Here is a 21,337-nt window from a genome sequence, read left to right as displayed (position 1 = left end):
TGACCACACCTATATTGTCTGGTTACCATCTGTGTAACCCAATTCTAAGATAATTAAATGCTTTTCACGTTAAGGTTAGATCTAGTAGTATTTGGAGAAAATGAGAAACAGTTTACATGTTACACAAATGAAGAAGGATCAAGATGAAATATTCAAGCAGGGCATAGTGGCCCACGTCTTTAATCCCATCATTCGGGAGGCAGAGGCTGGTGGGATCTCTATGAGTTTGAGGCCAGCTTGGTCTACAGAGAGAGTTCCAGGACAGCCAGACCTACATAGTAAGGCCCTGTCTTAAAATAAAACAAAACAAAAACTCTTATTATTATATTATATGCATGCTGACAGATTATCCAATACATAATGATTATTATAATTTTATCTGTGCACTTCTCCTGTGTACAGTTATGTTCTTAAATGCATCACATGCATTATCTAATTTAAGCTTCAAAACAAACTTCTAAGGTAGAGGAGGCAGCCCAGTAGGACAGTGTATGTGCTAGGTCCTGGGATCAATCCCAGCACCACTCAAAAAAAATTTTTGAAAAAATTCAGCTATAAAACAATACTGTACTATTTGAAAGTTTAGCTATCTACTCAAGATTATGGTGCTATGAGGTCTAACTCCAACACACTTATCTGCTTAACTAGATGATACAGCTGACAGCATTGTTTTGGGATAAAGTAACACTCAGATTAACACACACACACACACACACACACACACACACACACACACACACACACTTCTCCATTCTGTTAGCCCCTAGGTTCCTCCTATGTTCAGGACTTTGATTAGAACTCTTTACACAGCTGCACAATGATTCCAGGAAGCCTTTTATATTAAGAACACCCAAGACAAGCTGAATCTTTTGGTGCAGGTTTCAGAAATCCCTCTTTGTTAAAAAGCTCTTCATAGAGTTGACCCACACAGTGAAAGCTGAAAACTACTCAAGTACTTATGGGTTTTTCTTAAAAGTTCTCATACCTCCTAGCAAGAGAGACCTCTGGGAAAGAAGTACCTATCTGCCCTTGGCTCAGAGCCCGGGGTTCTCTATCTTCTTGAGCTGCTTTTACCTGCTGAAAAGACATAGTTCAATCTGCTCCTCGCTCCTCCCTCCTCTTCCTGGGGAGGCCTACAGTCATCTAGCTGTGGGTATGGCATCAGGGATAAAGGCACGAGGGAAAAGCTGACACTCCATTCTACTGAGTAACCAAACTTGAAGAAAAGTAAAGCTACTACCTATCAGCAACCACCTGTACTGTAAATTAATCTGAAGAAGTTTGACAACAACTATTTGAAAATAGTATGTCAATCTAGGTACTCAAAATTCCAACATGTTCATTCATAAAGAATACTTAGAATAGATTTATCAAAGGACCACTCACAGATAACATAGCTTCATTCTTTTCCACAGGATCCTGTCATGAAATGTTCATGAAAAATGCCAAAAATAAAATATTATATAGACTTCAAAAGTTGGGAACTACCATTCCGTGATGGTAGTTCACGCGCCATAGAAAATGACTTCAAAGGTTACATCAACTGCAAATTTGAAAATACATTCTGAGGCCAGTAAGATGGCTCAGCAGGTTAAGGGTGTTTCCTGGGACTCACATAGGAGAAAAGAACTGACTGAAAAAAATGTCCTCCACATATGCGCAGTAGCACACACACACAATTTATTATTTATTATTATTATTTTTTTTTAAGTTTTGTGTATGTGTGTAAGTAGGCATGTGTACATGAGGGCAGGTGCCCAGAGGCCAGAGGTGTTAGATAACGCCTGAAGCTGAAGTTACAGGTGGTTGTGAGCCACCTGGTATGTGTGCTAGGAATCAAACTCAGATCTCCAGGAAGAGCAGAGGCTCTTAACTGCTGGGCCACCTCTCCAGCCTAAACTACACATTTGTTTGTTGTTTAAAATAGATTTCTTACATTCACAAAATAAACTAATACCACTGATTGTTAATAATTTAATTGTAGTAAAATTTATCAGTACTACCTAAAAATAAGAACAAGTTTTATCAGTGTATACCCATGATTTGAAGTTGAATAACTTAATCTTCCCCTAAGAAACCAAAATCACATGGAAATGGATTATCTACTCCTTCCTACTCAACTATGTATCAGGAGACTGAACTCCTAAAAATGAAAATAGACTGTATCAAAGTCGCATGATATTTTGAAAGATGAGAAGGAAGCAGCCTTGTGAAAACTACTGTGAAATTTCTTAGGATCACCCTATCTGGAAATAAATAGTTTTACTGTATTAGCCTGACTAATAGGGAAGTCCACCAGGAATGATGTCACAGTCACAGGTCAGTGAGTCTATTAAGGAAAATACTAAAATCACTTCATTTTCTTCATTCTAGTCAAGAGACTGGCATGTAAGACAGTACTGTGAGTTAGGAGACTATGGCTCTGTGTGCAACCCTTAATCTCAGAAAAGCCGAAAAGAATCTTACTTCCTCATTCCATCCAATATTTAGATATCATTCTTTTTTTTTTTGAGTGGGGGGTCGAGACAGGGTTTCTCTGTGTTGTTTTGGTGCCTGTCCTGGAACTCTCTCTGTAGACTAGGCTGGCCTCAAACTCAGAGATCCACCTGCCTCTGTCTCCCGAGTGCTGGGATTAAAGGCGTGCACAACCATTGCCCGGCTCTTTTTTATTTCTTTAGTGCTTAGATAGTACTCCCAACTAACACACACACTCAAGCTGTAACTGTTGTGCCAAGAACATCTTTTCTTTCTAACACTGGAACAGTGTCCAGCAGGTAGTCAATGCTCAACTGTTAAGTGGGTTAGTAAGTGAAATTTTACTCATACAGTACTACATAAACTATCTCAAACAGTAGGTGATGACCAACTGTAGAGAACTACTTGTAGAAATCTAGTTTGCTGATGTGGAAAATGAAAGTATCAACTACAGCCTAAAAGCGTATACTAATACTCGTTTTCTGCATACTTGAGATATATACTGCTTACCATGAAGGAATTCACACATAGTAAAAACTCTAGGAATTGGTGAGTTAGCACACCTGCAATCACAGGACTTGGGAGGTAGAGGTGAGATGATCAAAAGTTTAAGGTAACTTTAGCTACATAGCAAGTTCCAGGCAAACCTGGGCTACCTGAGACTGTTGAAAACACACCCAGAAGAAAGGCAGAGACTTGGTTCACGCTAAGTTTCATATATATTTTCACATTGCTAAAGAAGAGGTTATTAACCATATGTACATTACATGCAAAACAGACTAAAAGTAACTATCATGGATCTGATATCATCCAAGCCTAGATTTTGTACAAAACACAAACCTTTTTGTTTTTTGGAGACAGGGTGTCCCATAGTGCAAGCTAACCTCAAACTCAGTGTAGTTGAGGATGACTTTGAACTCCTGATTCTCCTGCCACTACTTCTAGTATGTTGGAATTATTTTCTATGACAGAAAGGCTACCTCATCATTTTCATTCTGGTTTTGCTTCGAACCATAACAAACTTTTTATTTAAATAGAACAATCTCCAAACTAACTCAGATTTTGCCTGGGACTAATGCTCAGATTCATCCAGTCTTTATTACACCACACTATTTCTGAAACAAGAAGTCCTAGAAGGCAAATTTATAGATGTCTACATGAATGTTTTATCTTTAACTTGAAACAAGAACTATCCCGTCGATTATTAAAGTTGAGGTTTGTGTTTATGTGCCAAGACATTTCTAGTTTTCATGAAAATGTTTCTGCATTTGGGTATAATATATATATATATTATATATATTGTTTGTTTTTTTGGTTTTTGAGACAGTTTCTCTGTAGCTTTGGAGCTTGTCCTGGACTAGCTCTGTAGAGCAGGCTGGCCTCAAACTCACAGAGATTCGCCTGGCTCTGCCTCCTGAATGCTGGGATTAAAGGCATGCACTATCATCGCCCGGCTATTATTTATATTTACACACACACACACACACACACACACACACACACACACACGGACCTAGAGTAAGAGGAAATAAACTCTGCATTTTAAAATGTGATCAAACAGAACAAAGAATCAGAATCTGACCCTCCACTTGCAAGGCAAGCACTTTACCAACTGACCTGCCTCCACAAAGCCCCCAAGCTTTTCTTTTTCAACATAAAGTCTTGTTTGTCAAATGAGAGGCTGAAAAACAAAATCAAAGGATAAATTTCTGAAGTTCTACATCTTAAAAAGGGAAATTCAACAGGTCAAAGGAAGAAAAGATAATTCTGTGGAAGAAGAAAATACAAAGGTGCTGAATGGATAGACGGCTCAGCAGTTAAAAGCATGTACTATTCTTGAAGAGGACCCAAGTTCAATTCCCAGCAGCCACATTATAAATGGCTCAGAACCTCATATAGCTCCAGCTCCAGGGGGTTTGACATCTCTGCCTCCTCAGGTATCTGCACTGACATACACACATACACACACAGACAATTAATTAATGACACATTTTCAATTAAAAAAAAAAAGAAACAATATAAGAAAAAAGCTATGGGCTAATATCTATCTCATGGCAATAGGATTTGGAGAAACTACCACCATAAGAACTGAAATTGCACGGGATAGGCAGGAATGTAGCTCACTTGGCAGAATGCTTGCCTAGTATGGACAAAACTCGGGCACCACACAGCCAGGGATAGTGGTGTACTCCTATAATCCCAGCATGTCAGGGAGCAGGAAAGATGATCATAGAAGAGGTTCACATCCTAAGCTATGCAGTGTGTTTGAGGCCAGCAGAAATAAATAAGAAACTGTCCCCAAACAAAACAATCAAAAACAAACTCAACACACAATTATTTTTTTCTTATAGGTTTGGGCAATAGGGTGGAAACTTAAACGAGGTCCTTGAGCATGTCAGAGGTATGCTCTACCACTAAACACACAGCCAGGTCCAGTATCTTCATTCTAGAGGAGAACTTTTATAAATGATAACTATGTATCTGCCAAACAAAAGCAAATAAATTAAAGGCATTTCTTAGATCTTCCAGAAGACAATGCTAAGAAGCATCCACAAAGACTGAAGGTTGAGAAACTTAAGTTATAGATTCTGTGTCACATACATTAATTGGCAACAGTATGTACTGCACGATACTAGGTAGTTAAAAATTACTTAATCTGAGAGAATGAAACATGAGTTCTGGAATATTAAGTGAATCCTCCAGCACTTATTAATAATACAGACATTATATAAACTCAACAACTGGGAATTCAACATTGTGAAACATTTCTTTTATGTAATTATCTAAAAGATAGTATCATATAAAACATCTAAAAAACCCTCAAAGATTGCTTTTCAAACAAGTCAAAATTTTGAAAAAGTTTGTATTAAGAATGAAACTACCCCTGAAGCTATTAGTAAGAATTAGTATTGCAATATGAAGCATCAGCTTATGAGAGATTTTGCCTTGAGTCTCAAAAAGAAGTGTGAGAGAAAGCCAAAGGAATGCTGAAAATAGACGTATGACATCCAGAATCCAAATCTTTGGCTAATATAAGAGATCAATAATATGGAAAAGTCTTAAAAAATAACAATGTGGGCTGGAGAGATGGCTCAGTGGTTAAGAGCACTGGCTGCTCCTCCAGAGGCCCCAGGTTCAGTTCCCAGCACCCACACAACAGTTCACATCTGTCGGTTAACTCCACTTCTGGGGCTTCTGACATCCTCACACAGACATGCATGCTGCCAAAACACCAACATTTTTAAAAATTATATTAAAACAAACAAACAAAAATAAAACGTGGTGGCGCACACCTTTAATCCCAGCACTCGGGAGGCAGAGGCAGGTGGATCTCTGTGAGTTCAAGGCCAGCCTGGTCTACAGAGTGAGTTCCAGGACAGCCAGGGCAATACAAAGAAGTGCTGTAGGATGTCCTGTATGCTGTAAATATATGTTGCTATGATTGACTGATTGATAAATAAAATGCTGATTGGTCAATAGCCAGGGAGGAAGAATAGTGTAGGTGGGACAAGGAGGAGGAGGAGGAGAATGCTGGGAGGTGGAAGACTGAGGCAGGGAGTCACTGCCAGTCGCCATGAGAAAAAGCATGATGTAAGATACTGGTAAGCCACGAGCCACGTGGCAATAGAAATGGGTTAATTTAAGATATAAGAACAGATAGCAAGAAGCCTGCCATGGCCATACAGTTTATAAGTAATATAAGTCTCTGTGTGCTTAATTGGGTCTGAGCAGCTGCAGGAGCTGGGTGGACACAGAAATACTCCAGCTACAGAGAAACTTTTGTCTTGAAAAAACAAAACAAAAAACAATGTAAGTATGGGTACTGTAAGAAATTGCCTTGGGCTGGAGAGATGGTACAGAGGTTAAGAGCACTGACTGTTCTTCCAGAGGTCCTGAGTTCAATTCCCAGCAATCATATGATGGCTCACAACCATCTGTAATGAGATCTGGTGCCCTGTTCTGGCATGCAGGAATGCATGCAAACAGACCACTGTAAACATAATAAATAAATCATTTTGTTAAAAAAAAAAAAAGAAGAAAAAAATTGCCACCAAAAAAAGTTACACAGGAAAACAAGTTGATTTGAAAGAAAACTAAGATGAAAGAGATGAAAGCCTTTGTTGTTTATTAATTTCTTTCCTCATTCTTACTTGTTTTTGGTTTTCTCCATGTAGTCCTAGCTTTCTGGAACTCACTATGTAGTTCAGACTGGCTTTGAACTCAGAGATCTGCCTGCCTCTGCCTCCATAGGATTGAAGGGTCATCATAACAGGTTGTTTTCTCATTCTTTAACTGTTGAACACATTACCTACTATTACTAAATTGCATGACCTGCCTTTTCTCCCCCAAGCAGTTTCTAAAAGTACTTGGAAGCTTCACATAAAACAATATAGTACTTTCATAAAACATCCTACCTACTAGGAAGGCTGAGGCAAGAAGACTGAAAGTTCAGGACCAGCCTAGACTACAGAGTGAGTTAAAGACAGCCTGGGTAATGACTAAAACAAACCCTGTCTCAGACTAAAACCTACAAAAAGGGCTGGGGATATAAACCAGTGGTAAAGGACTTGCCTACCATGTATAATGTCCCTGAGTGCTTCTCAGTACCATCCTTCCCCTACAACAACAATCATAAACGAGCTGCTAGGAATATATTATAAAAGGAGAATGAAGTATGCAATAATTTCTAAAACATTTTGGAAAAACCGAGGATATACTGAAGTGCTTGTCTACCGATGAAATAATTTTTCTAGAAATGAAAAAATACTTAAATGCTAACTATTCCTGAGCCAAAGAACTTATAAGAACAAAATAATGTATGATATCTGTTCTGTAATAACAGGTGTATTTTATGTTAAGGTATGTGCATGTGTGCATATGTGTGTGTGAGCACACAAGAAACACAGATCAACCAATGTGCTATCTTCCTCTAGCTCTCCAACATTTTCCCCCTTCTTTCCTTTTTGAAGAGGTCACTCACTGAATGTGGGGCTCGCCAATTCAGGTAAGCTGGCTGGCCAACGAGCCCCCAGGATCTGCCTTTCTCCACCTACACATGCTGGGGTTACAAGAAAATTCCACATGTCCCACTTCTGATACAGGATTGACAAGCACAAGTCCTCAGCCCATGCAGCAAGCACTTGACTCACTGAGCCAGCATCTCCCAAGCCCAGCGGGTGCATTCTGAAAAGCTGGACTATTTCTCCTTGGTGGCCATCTAATCTCTTCTTCCTAAGCACTTTCCTAAAAGACAACAGCAACTCCACGAGAAGCAAGGAAAGACTGAGCAGTCCCAGGGTTGTTGCTGAAGACTAGACAAAAAGGAGAGGATAAAGAGATACAAAATAAGACATGGAAACTGAAGGTAAAGTACCAACTTCAAGTAAAACCAGAATCCCAAGAAAGAAGGAGATAGTTTTAGAAATAGTGACAATATGCTTTGCAGGACTGAAGAAATATGAAATACTTCTGACTACAAATGCCAAAAGAATAAAACAGGTAATTAAAAACTATGACTTGCCAGGTGGTGGTGCACGCCTGTAATCCGAGCACTCGGGAGGCAGAGGCAGGCAGATCTCTGAGTTTGAGGCCAGCCTGGTCTACAGAGCTAGTCCAGGACAGGCTCCAAAGCTACATTGAAACCCTGTCTCGAAAAACAAAACAAAAAACAAAAACAAAAAAACAAAACAAAACAAAAAACTATCACTTAATAAGTCTATCCCTGGGAAACTGCTTGTCAGAAAGATTTGACTGAAAAAAATTACAAAAAGGACTTTGGGGGCCCTTGTTGCCAAGTCTGATGACCTGAATTTGATTTCTGATACCCACATGGTGGAAGGAGAAAACTGACTCCTACCATCTGTCCTCTAGTCTTTCACATGTGCACCATAGCATGTGCACAAGCATAAGCATCCACATGCATGTGTGTGCACACACATACACCCCACACAGAATAAAAAGTATAATAAAAAAGAAAGCTTTGAAGATAACATGCTTATCTAGAGACAGGAAGTAAAGTGACAGAGGGGAGCAGCATAATGTGCTGCCCATTTTTATTCATTCATTCTTTATTATGGTGCTGGGTTGAACCCAGGGCTGTACATGCTAAGCATGAGTTCTATATTCTTTTTTCTCTTTTAATTCATTCATCCATCCATTATTTATTTATCCCCCCTCCCCATCTGAGGACCAAACCCAGGGCCTTGTGCTTGCTAGGCAAGCGCTCTACCACTGAGCTAAATCCCTAACCCCTGAACAGACATTTTTATGTCTAACTCCAGATAACTGAGCACCCAAGAAGTGAAAAGTAAATAAGGCCCATTCTCCGTTTTCATCCACTAAGTACCACCTGTCTCACTAAAAGAGTTGACAATATCTGCATTAGTCAGAATGTGGTGTCACAGGTACACGTACACACGTACACACGTACACACGTACGTACACACACACACACACACACACACACACACACACACACACACACACAATGTCGATTGCCCCTGAGAACGACCACAGAGACAGTAGAAAAGAAACATTTCACTACATGCACTTTATAGCACATACAAGAATGACCTTTCTCAAACAGAAAACATCACACACCTAAGAAGCAGCTCTATGTATAGGACCAAAGGATTGGTCCTGCACACTTAACATGCTCCTGGTGAACACCTGGTTACTCAAGAGGCAACTGCTAAATGCTGCTGTTTGGCAGAGCCCTTACTTCACTGTGCACTGACCAAAGCTTGTTTTTCTTACCTTCCTTCTCAAGCTCTGCCCATCTTAACTACTTTTATTCCATATATATCTGCTGGGCTTAGGTTAAATCATGAAGCATTGAAAGGTAACAGCTAATACAGTTCCTGCTGTCAAAGATTCAATACTTGTACAGGAAAGAAAACAAAAAGCATATTCAAGCAGAATAGCAATCATTAATGAGTAATCAGAGTCATGATTAAATGTTTCTCCAATTTTAGATTTATTTTTCTGGCCAAATTAAATCCAGATCTGATTTTTCCTCATACTTTTCAAATGCAATCATATCTGCTATAATGTTTTAAACATAAAACTCACCACAGGTAGCTGGCCAGTGGTGGTACACATATGCCTTTAATCCTAGCACTCAAAGCAGAGGCAGGCTGATCTCTGTGAGTTCCAGGTTAGCCTGGTCTACAAAGTGAGTTCCAGAATAGCCAGGGTGACACAGAGAAATCATTTCTCAAAAAACCAAAAATCAAAAAACAAACAAACAAATCACCTCATCACAGTCTTCCTGAACTTAAGAGTGGAACCTACTGACACCCGGTCATGCAGAAAACACCCTTTACGAGAACACTACTCCTTCCTTCTCCTATCCAACACCTACACACACTCTTATTAGAGAAGCTGCTCTAGCTACACGTCCTTACAACAGAGAAGCTTAGATACACATGCAATTTCAGAAGTTATGAATGTCCTTCAATGGTCAACCATAGATCCCAGGCGAATATAAGGTTTAAATCAGAAGATCCTAGTCAGCTCCTAGTCAGCTCTCTCAACCAAAAGCTAACTTGATGGTCCTTAGGTTTTGCAGCTAATAAAACATCACAACATACCTCACAGGTTGAAAAGATAACATTATATCTATGTAAATATTTTCTGATTACCTATCAAACACAAAACTCACACTAAAGATTAAAGACGTAATATGTGGTATATCAGGGACTTCACTGTTTCACTCAAAGTGCCAAACTACAATATGTAATAGGCTCTTTACAGAGACTAAGTAGAATACTGGGGAGGGAGACCACAGGGGCCAAGAAAAAAGCCATCACTGCCTTTGCTTCAAGTACTACTGTGAGGTGCATTTGCTATGATTGGAAAGGATGTGATGAGAATATACACAAAGGGCAGAAAAAAAAAACTGTCTCGGAAAACAAGAATCATTTCCACTTTAGAAATCTAAGCCGGGCAGTGGTGGCGCACACCTTTAATCCCAGCCATCAGGAGGCAGAGGCAGGTGGATCTCTGTGAGTTCGAGGCCAGCCTGGTCTGGGTCCAAGACAGGCTCCAAAGCTACAGAGAAACCCTGTCTCGAAAAAACAAAAAACAAAACAAAACAACAACCTCCTCCCCAAAAAAGAGAGAGAAATCTAAAATAAAAAAGACAAAGTACCAGGACAGTAGAAGCTGTCAGAATATGTTGTACATGCAAGCCACATTAAGAAAAATGAAGGGCTGGAGAGATGGCTCAGCTGTTAAAGGCTAGGCTCACAACCAAAAAATGTAAGAAAAAATGTAACCAACAGTGTAGATGTGGAACCATTTAAACATTTTTTAAAGGACACTGATAAGAACAAAGTTCCAGAAGATTATCCTAGATGCCGAGTACATCATTGATTGTTAGGAGAATACAATTAAGAGGGAACTTACTCCATCCAATACTACAAAGATACCGTAAGAAAAAAACTATTATAACCATTAAGAAACCATCCAGAGCAGGGTGGTGGCGGTGACAGCGCATGCCTTTAACCCCAGAACTCAGGAGGCAGAGCCAGATCCAGGACAGGCACAAAAACTTCATAGAAAAACCCTATCTCAGAGGAAAAAGAAAAAGAAAACAGAAACCATCCAGGTAACGTGGTAATCCATCATTATTATCCCTGCACTCAGGAGACAGAGGCACAAGGACCATCAGACTAAGTGTGATGTCAGGCTGGTGTACAAAGCAAGTTCCAGGTCAGCCACATTGCAAGATCCCATTTCAAGTGTAAAGTACATTAAACGGCCCTTGAAGATACATGTTTAGAAAGAAGAAATTAACATCCATGCAAGCATTCTTTTTTGCGGGTAAATTTTTTTTTTTCAGAGCTGAGGACCAAACCCAGGGCCCTAGCAATCGCTCTATCACTGAGCTAAATCCCTAACCCCTACAAGTAATTTTTATAATGTGTTAAGACTACTATAAAGGAAGAGTTAAAAAACAAAAGATATTCTAAACTAGGAGAACAGTATGTCTGAAGACATGGAAAAGTGAATATATATGAACAGATGACATGGCTCATGTGAAAGTAAAATTGTTGGGCAAGATTAGACAGACATAACGGTCATTTCTATAGGCTTTGTTCTTCAGGTACTTAATTAACACTGTTTTTGTTTGTTTCTTTGTTTGTTTGGTTGGTTTTTTGGTTTTGGAGACAGGCTGGCCTTGAACTCACAAGAGATCCGCCTGCCTCTGCCTCCCAATTAACAGTTTTTAAGGGGGATATACAATGTTATTACAGAGTCCTCTGAATCTCACTACAATTCTAAAAGATACTGAAGGATAAGATGTTGAAAGCAAAGAATGAGAGCAAGAACAAATAAGGGTCTGCTGGAAGAGTAAAAGCAAGACAAGACATGGGTCTGCATTAAAGGCATTAGATCAGATACTAAGTGATCTATTTAACCTGTAGGACAAAAGAAATAATACTTATCATGTGAATGTATGTATGTATGTATGTATGTATGTATGTATGTATGTATGAGCGTTCAAGCCGGAACACACATATGGAGTGCAGAGGACAACGCTTGGGAGTTGGTTCTCTCCATTGTGTAGATTCCAAGTATCAAACTCAGGTCCTCAGTGTTGGTGGGCAAATTTTTTTTGGGGGTGGGGGGGGTTTCTCTGTAGCTTTGGAGCCTGTCCCGGACTATCTCTGTGGACCAGGCTGGCCTCGAACTCACAGAGATCCACCTGCTTCCGCCTCCCGAGTGCTGGGATTACAGGTGTGTGCCACCACCACCCGGATGGAAAATAAATTTTTGATTTAAAAAATTATATGCCGGGCGGTGGTGGCGCACGCCTGTAATCCCAGCACTCGGGAGGCAGAGCCAGGCGGATCTCTTGTGAGTTCCAGGCCAGCCTGGGCTACCAAGTAAGTTCCAGGAAAGGCACAAAGATACACAGAGAAAACCTGTCTTGGGGGAAAAAAAAAAAAAAAAAAAAAAAAAAAAACATATATAACCTTTCCCACAAGAAAGAATGAGTACTTGAAAAAAATGGCTAATTAAGAGCTGGGAACGGCAAGTATAAACTGAACTTGGAACAGCATGGTATGTCAGAAATTTTAAAACAGAAACACATCAAAATGATACAAGAAAGCATTTTCACAGGCTAAATATGAGGCAATTTAAGCATCAAGTGTTGAAATTAATGCAACATAACCCACCAAATAGAACAAGAATCCATGAGTCTAAAAATACTGTTAGGCAATCATCAGTGACTCAAATAACTTAGTGCTGAATAACATGGACACATTCAATGAAAAATACAACTTTACATATTTCCAAAGCTGCTCATATGTGTTTTTCGTTGTTGTTGTTTTTGTTTTATTTTGATCTAGTGAATAAGGGGAGACAGTGTCTCAATGTGTAGTCACATGGGCCTGGAATTCTCTCTGTGGCCCAGGCTGGCCTGGAACTCACCACCCTTCTGCTGTATCCTATCTCTCCCAGTGATGGGGTTCCAGGCATGGGCCACCATTCACAGGTGTGTAGTAACTTTGGAGAAGCCCAGCAGACACTTCAGGGATGTGATGAAAGCTGATGATGTCAGTAATAGAACCAGTGAGTACTATGAGAACAGCATGGTAATATTCCTGATAGGAACACATATCTTTTTTTTCTTTTGAGACAGGATTTCTTGAAGTAGTCCTGGTTGTCCTAAAACTGACTCTGTAGACCAAGTTGGCCTTGAACTCAGTAATCCACGTGCCTCTCTCTGCCTCTCAAGTGCTGGGATTAAAGGTGTGTGCCACCAGACTCCAGCCAAGAATACATATATTTAACTTAGAAATTCAGAGAAAATTATAGTGAAAAACTGGAAAAATTTTAACATTATAGAATCTGAATCAAGGGCTCGGAAAATTTTTTAGCCAATTTCTATGTATTTATCACTAGAATATCAATTTTATGCAGAATGCATACAGAAAATTCTTAGATGTTTCTAAGTCTAAAATTTCATTTGAAATTAAAAATTCACTAACTAGAAAATTTTATGTGGCTTAATCTACACTGGAAAAGTCTCAGGTTACTGGCTGGTTTGATTAGGGCCCTGAGAGGTCTTTTCTCACTGGGAAGTTCTTTCTCTCATGTCTACCACTCCTCTGCCTCTCATACAGACCTATTAAAGTCAAAATATAACAACAAAACCTAACTTCACAGCCAATAGAAACATGACAAGTGTCTTTTGGAAAACAGATTTAATAGCTCACCAAAACATGTAAAGTAAAAGTGACTTTGTTTAGCAAGATGTGTAAAGCAGCCAAATCCTGTTTTATCACTGAAATAGGTATTGGTAAACTTTTTTCGTAAAGGACAGGACAAATATTACAATTTTTATAATTTTTATAATCTATCCCGTCTCTGTGGCAATTACCAAAGTCTACCACTACAGCAGTCACAGCTAATACATAAACAAGCAAGCATGGGGCACAGGCACATTTAAAAACAAAACAGGTAATGCCCCAAATCTCTAATTGATATTTTTGTCTTTTGAGACAATGTCTTACTATGTAGCCAGGCTGCTTCCAACTCATGATCCTTTCCCTCAGCCTCTGGGGGATTACAGGCTAATCACCAAACAAGTTGCATTACTATCCAGATCAAAGTAGTTTAGGTAACAAAATGGACCACAAAATAAAAAGTGACCTCAGCAAGGGAGGGTGTGGCAAAGCAGCTACATTGTGAGTTCCAGGCAAGCAAGAAGTACATAGTGAGACCCTACCTTAAATAAAATAAAGTACAAATCGTGTGGGCAGGCTCATTGTTGAGAGTGGTGGTGCACACCTATTATATATACATCCCTTTAATTCTAGCAACTGCATTAGAATAGCTCGACCCTGCCTCTCACCGACCAACCACCCAAAGAAAGAAAGAAGAAACAAACAAACAAACAAATAAAAGGGAATGGATGAACTAACCATTTTTAAACCACTTTTGTCTTTTAAAAAACAAACATTACCAATGCAGCACTGTCTGTCAAAAACAGTATCTCCTGGAGGTGACTCTATGGAGGTCCATATCCTCTTTACCCTCTACTCTTTAGACCTGTTAGATTTATCCCAGAAGCTCAGGACAGACAACTTCATTTCCATATGTACAAATCTTTTTTATAGACAATACCAGTGGCAGAGTGCAACTGACTCAAAACCATTCAACTTTCTAGAAAAAGTTTAATGTTGAGTTTTCCAACCAAATAGTGTTGTTTCTTTTTCTTTTTTCTTTTTTCTTTTTTGGTTTTTTGAAACAGGGATTCTCTGTGTAGCTCTGGCTGTCTTAGAGCTCACTATGTAGACTAGGCTGGCCTCAAACTCACAGACTCACCTGCCTCTGCCTTCCAAGCACTGGGACTAAAGGCGTGTACCATCACCCCGGGCTAACATAGTGTATTTCTAAGTTAAAGGCAGTGTCTACAAAAAGATGAAGTAAGAGAGTAAGAGCAGTCATTAATAAGCACTAACTTATTACTTATAGGAAGCTTCTGTCCCTAAATCATCTAATTCAGGTAGAAGTAGAAATACCAAAGGTGACCAGAAGGCGAGATGCACATCCTATATCTAAGTGTTTGTAAAGGCCTTACATTACTAATTATTATAATCTCTTGATGTTAACAGTAATCAAAACTGCCAAATTCCTGAGATCATTACCTCCTTTTCATAATGATCCAAGTGAATGAGGATTTTCCCAGTCAAGTTATAATTAATAATCAATTGTAACTGCTGTTTGCCCTGTAAAATCAAGGCTACATTTATTTTCAGGAGGGCAGTAGTTCTTCTACACAAAAATAGATGCACATGTCCCTGCTAAAAATGTAGCCCAGGAAATCTGCATGTGAAAATGAACACGTGTGTGAGTGCAATGTGCGAGGTGACATGAGGGCTACTTTAGGAGAAATGTGACAGCAAATGCCTTGCAAGCCTCGTCAGCGATCCTGTGGATATAAGGTATAGAAAAAGAAGCTCACTTAATCCTTTCTCGCCAGAAGTAGGGATTTTCCCGGAACGACAATTGTTGGCAAGGAACGCACCAAATTAATGCCGGCGCCAGTGAGTTAACCACCTCTGTCCTCTTTTCACCTATTATATCTGTCATGCATCATCCAACTTCCCAACCATCTTCCTGTTTCTTCACAGAACGCACGCTAGGTTCTCGTTTTTCTTCAGCACGAAGTTGGAAATGGAGTTGAGAAAAGGAGACACATGGTCAGCTGGTGATGTTAACAAGCTCCTTGCTGCCCTGAGAAGCTAGATGGAAATGGTTCAAGTTACAAAGGGGATCATCATCAGGTCTGGGAGGACATAGAGTAATTCATGAAGCGTCATTCCCTTCCCTCCCACCCTTTTACATTTACTGATGATCCCTATGGTCTGTCTTCACAGCAAAACCAAGATTAGAGAGTATGAAGTAATCCTGTTCAGTTCTTTATTCCATCCAATGTAGAACGGACAACTGGAGTGCATGTCAGTAATGTTATAGTAGCCCCACAAGATCAGGAAGAGTCAGAGTGGCCAAACCAACCACAATCAATGCTTTGTTGTATGAACTAAGTATCAGCAACTAACACAGTAGTTGGTGCTTAGTAAGGCTGAAAGAATAAGACACTTTCTTGTCAGCTAATGTCTACTTGAACACATAGGTGAAGTCAGACAGAAGTAGTTAACTCTTTCAATGCCGGGATAGTATGGTACACAATAATCACATTAGATTAGTATGTTTCTCCAAAACATGTAAAACTTATCAATTCTTGATTTTAGATTCCTAGCCAAATGTCACCTGAAGTATTTTTTTTTAACTTAAAAGACAACAGTAAACAGAGTTTAGAAACCAGATACATGGTAAATGCTAATGAAAAGAAGAATCAACAACCCAAGCACCACTATGTAACAAAACATCATAGTTCACAGTAAGTAAAGATGTCTCTCAGCAATGCAATGCTCAAACAAGTTTGAAAAAGAAAAAAGTTTTACTTAATGGCTTCTTTGATGTTAAAAAGTCAGATAAATGCAAAGTATAAAATCTAAGAATTTATTTTATTTTAAATATAAATAAAAACATAAACCTAAAGTCAAGAAGATCATTAACCTATATTCAAAGGATAAGAAAAATTACTTTGTAGGCCTAAATAATGGGTGTTCAGAGAAGGTTAATTATTCCAATTCTATCTAAATAGTCTAAACACATCCCAGAGAGTAAATCACACATTTACAATTAAACATACAAACTACTACACAGAGAATCAAAAGACTTACATCTTAAAGATTTTAAGACAAGTGTATGAGATTCTAACAATCTGAGAAATGCTGACCGATACTTCTCAACAAACCAATGGCTTTAAAATAGCGTTCTCTCTTCTATCAAACCACGCTTCCCGTGGTTGCCGAGTCCACTTGTGTACTTGCTTCTACTCTACCTGTCCTACTAAAGTCTCCTCATCATGCAGGCTGCAACTCCAAACAGCAGAGGAACTGCTTCTCGGACCCTTGAGCTGCCACAAAGCAGATTTTACATAAAGGTCCAACAAGTAACCATCCTAGGATCTCTCATTTAACCGCTATTCCTATTCCTGTGATTATACATGGCATCATAAACAGACTTACTATGAACACTCCTTTTATATTTATAAAATACATTCAGGTTTCACGTTAAATAAAGCTGATCAAACAGTAACTTACATAAGTAAGAACTCAGACTGGTATCTGAAAAGGTCTCAACAAGGTGAATAGGAAGCACCTCATACAACCAAATCATTATTCACTGGGTTCTGTCTAAGTCCCACTGGGTCAAATCACATAACCTAATGTGATGAGCTTTGTGGTTTCACCTTGCTACAAAAAAACAAAACAACAACAATAACAACAACAACAACAAAACTGGATTGCTATTTCTCTGATTGTTTCAACTCCAAGAGAAGACAGGAGGAACAGAAAAATAAAAGGTAGAAAATAACTTGTTCCTATAGGGGCCTCAAAACCTGGATCCCAGACCCCAGCACTTACAATTGAAGTGAACCATTAGTTCTAATAGGCTCAAATTTTTATACATTCATATTCATTCAAGATCTAGACTGGGTTTTCTGAAAAGCAAATTCTACACATCTTATTGTATTCCTTATCAAGAATACACACACACACACACACACACACACACACACACACACACACACACGCGCGCGCGCGCGCGCGCGCGCGCGCACACACACACCCCTACCTGCCTCTACTTCCAAAGGCATGCAGCACCACTGCCTGGTTACTGAGATAGGGTCTCTCTATGTTTGTAGCCCTGGCTTTCCTACAGCTCACTATGTAGACTCATCAGGCCTCTCTCTGCCTCCCCAAGAGCTGGGATTAAAGGTGTGCACCACCACCCTTTGCTTCCCCTCCTTTAGATGTTTTGTTAAAAAAAAAAAAAAAAAAGAACTTAAGCACAGGCCTATTTCCAAAACAAAAGCAAATAAAATAAACTAGTGACATGTGTTTTTTCTAGAATAAAATTTCGTAATCATTTTATAGCGATGAGTTCCTAAATTACCAAGGTATTCCAATTAATTTTATTGTTTATTTTCTATTAACCCATTCAATTGATTTTCAATTAATTTAAACATCTGCTGTCACTACATACAGAGTAAGTTTAACAGTAAAAGGATTTTGTTTTGTTTTGTTTTACATGAAGAGCCCTTGAATCACCGATACGACATACTTTTCTCAGTGAGGGAAAAGGGGGACACATCTCCATCACAGTTTGACTGGCGTGGCTCTTAGAGACTTAAAGAGCACCCGAGACACATTTACCACCACCTGAGAGATTACAGTCCATTTATCAGAAATATTCATGGCTAGGAAGGTTTTGTTTGGGTCTGCAGCACTCTGAATCTGAACTTAAGTGTTTTCTTACCTTTAGATCTTTCCAGCTGTCTAGCAGCTTGGTGGCCAAATCACTTATATCCACTGTTTTATCTGGTGGTTCTTGGCTTCTCTCACTTTCAACATCAGACACACCCTCTTCTTCATCCTGGGACGGTGTTTCCTCGGCAATGGCTTCTTCCAGTTTTGTACCACTGCTTTCTTTGAGCTCTGTCTCAGTGTCGGCCTCTGGTTCAGATGTGGGTAATTTACTGACTTCGGAGGTGGTTTCGCTCTCAACTTTGGGCTCACACAGCTGCTGTGGTAGGAGTTGTTGTGAATGCAAGTCATCATCTTCCTCTACAGTGACAGTTTCTAATTGATCAAGGTCCTCTTTGCCATCCTTGCATTCCAGCTCACTGGTTACATCTGAGATTGCACTGTCCATGCTATTTTCACTGATAATTTTAAGTCTGCGAAACATGAGTTTCTTGGGAGTCTCTGTATCCACTTCTGTGCTCAGCTTGATGGAAGGATCAGGTGTATTAAGTGGTGTGTGAGCACGTGATGTATTCTCACTAGAATATCCATCGCCTTCACTTAACTGAGGAACAGCAGTCTTGGTCTGAGACCAACGTTGAATAATTGGAAGTACTTTGCTTTCTTCCAACATATTTTTAGTAGGAATGGGCAAATGTTCCAAAGTCTTTATAATCTGATTAAACATAATAAAAAATTAATCATATCATTTGTACAGCTAACCTTTCAAATAGGTAAGGACTCACAGAAGAAATACATTTGGGGTATTGTCTTATTAATTAAGACCTATGTCTTCATAAATATAGATGCAGTTGAAGGTTGCAACATTATTTCCTTTTAAGAAGGAAGAAAAACTTTTAGTTAGTCCGATCTACAATAAAAAAAAAGTACAGAGTACTGACGACTACTCACACCACTAAGTGTGACCAATAAATACTCTCTACAAGGAAGGAATTCCCAAAACTATGCAGCTTACTAGACCACACCAGTCTCTTTTTCTATAAAATTCCCTGTTACTACAAAGAAGCTTGGGAACTATGCAACACCATGTATTTAAATGATAATTTTCACACTTAAAAGATTCAAATATAGTCAAGTGTTGGTAGCACACATCTTTAATCCCAGCATTTGGGAAGCAGAGGCAGGTGGATCTCTGTGAGTTTGAGGCCAGCATGGTCTACCTACAGAGCAAGTTCTAGGAGAGTCAGGACTACATAGAGAAACCCTGTCTCGAAAAACCAATAAATAAATAAAGTGGCATTCATTCATTCATTCATGCATTTATTTATTTAAATAACTGACTTTGGAGTTATAGTAGAAACTATGATATTTTAAAAGCTACCTAAGGTGGCAGTGGTACATGCCTTTAATTCTTTAATCCCAGCACTCAGGAGGTAGAGGCAAGCGGATCTCTGTGAGTTCAAGATTAGCCTCATCTACAGAGCAAAATCCAGGACAGGCACCAAAACTACATGGAGAAACCCTGTCCCGAAAAAACCAAAAAGATACCCATCAGGGGCTGGAGAGATGGCTCAGCAGTTTAGAGCATTGGCTGCTCTTCCAGAGGTCCTGAGTTCAATTCCCAGCAATCACATGGTGGCTCACAACCATCTACAGTGGAATCTGAGGCCCTCTTCCGGCACAAAGTTGTACATGCAGATAAGAGCACTCACACATGAAATAAATCTTAAAACAAAACAAAACAAAAACCTATTAAAAGTCAGAAAATAGGGGTTGGGGATTTAGCTCAGTGGTAGAGCGCAAGGCGCTGGGTTCAGTCCTTAGCTGGGGGTGGGGGGGGTCAGAAAATACTAATTTTATGGTAAGCTATAAACACACCAAATCTACTAATAATGCTGCCAATTAATCTTTAGACCTCTGAAAACACTTCTTTGCTTTTCAGGATGTTCTAATTCTTGTCAACACTTTTTTTTTTTTTTTTTACTTTATTTAATTTTATGTATGAGTGCTCTGTAGGTATACCTGCATGCCAGAAGAGGGTATCAGATCTATTATTATAGATGGTTACCCTCTCTTAGGCTTCTTGTCAATAATTTTTAAGAACTCCAAAATCTGGGGCTGGAGAGATGGCTCAGAGGTTAAGAGCACTGACTGTTCTTCCAGAGGTCCTGAGTTCAATTCCCAGCAACCACATGATGGCTCACAACCATCTGTAATGAGATCTGGTGCCCTCTTCTGGCCTGCAGTCATACATGCTGCATAATTAATTAATAAAAAATAAATCTCCAAAATTCAAATTTTCTGTGTTTTCCCAGAGTTTAAAAGTAATGGTCTAGCAATTTAGCAATAAACTAAATTATTATCATTATATATCTTGCTTACAGTTCCTGGTATATAGGGCTGACTTTAAGATACTATGGGGAAAACCCAAGGCAAACTTACCACCCAAGCAAGCTGTATGTAAGGTTATATATAGTTACTGATGGCAGAAGCAAGATGTGAACTGACCTCTTCCTGAAGCTTCTGGTTACTTTCCCGGCCATCACCAAGCTCTGCCATCCAGATCCACAGCAATGACAACCCATGACGTTCCAGAAAGGACTTGAGGCAGGACTGAGAATGTGTGTTCTTTCATGAGAGGAGAAAGGCATGATGTAGGGAGTTGGGGAGGCAATGCCAGTCAAATGTCACAGAAGCCCATGGTGAGAATTAAGAGTTTGCTTAAAATTAATGCACACATACATACACCCCCACAATTAGACACCTAACACACACCATAAAGACTTTTGTGCTTTAATGTATTTTTCTCAAACACATTCCAAATTGTCTGCTCTTACCCCCTCCCTATACTCACTGATCCACTTCTTTCCAATGAGTACCTCTTCTACTTTAAATACATTTTTTATTATCTGTTTCTTATGGAATACTTAGTAAACTGGAATATATAGGATGACTGCTAAAATTCTTTGCTTTGAGATTCTATAGTAAAATAGTTTTTTAGTGCC

General features: G+C 39.2%; 1 protein-coding gene across 7 annotated transcripts in view; it reads right to left on the bottom strand.

Annotated features, from left to right (window-relative positions):
- Positions 1-21,337, bottom strand: part of Setd2 (SET domain containing 2, histone lysine methyltransferase) — a 104,562-nt gene that overhangs the window by 41,957 nt on the left and 41,268 nt on the right. For 6 of the 7 annotated variants that reach the window (XM_036192186.1, XM_036192189.1, XM_036192188.1 and 3 more), the window contains 2 exons: positions 20,841-20,960; positions 18,385-19,047 (listed from right to left, as the gene is read on the bottom strand). In XM_036192186.1, the coding sequence (XP_036048079.1) occupies positions 18,385-19,047; positions 20,841-20,960 (783 nt within the window). Of the gene's footprint in view, positions 1-15,457; positions 15,738-18,384; positions 19,048-20,840; positions 20,961-21,337 lie in introns of all 7 variants that reach the window. The other variant, XR_004945410.1, reaches the window with a different exon arrangement.

This window comes from Onychomys torridus, chromosome 7, assembly GCF_903995425.1.
Source record: "Onychomys torridus chromosome 7, mOncTor1.1, whole genome shotgun sequence".
Classification (NCBI taxonomy): Eukaryota; Metazoa; Chordata; class Mammalia; order Rodentia; family Cricetidae; genus Onychomys; species Onychomys torridus.
This window is presented reverse-complemented; position numbering and strand designations above follow the sequence as displayed.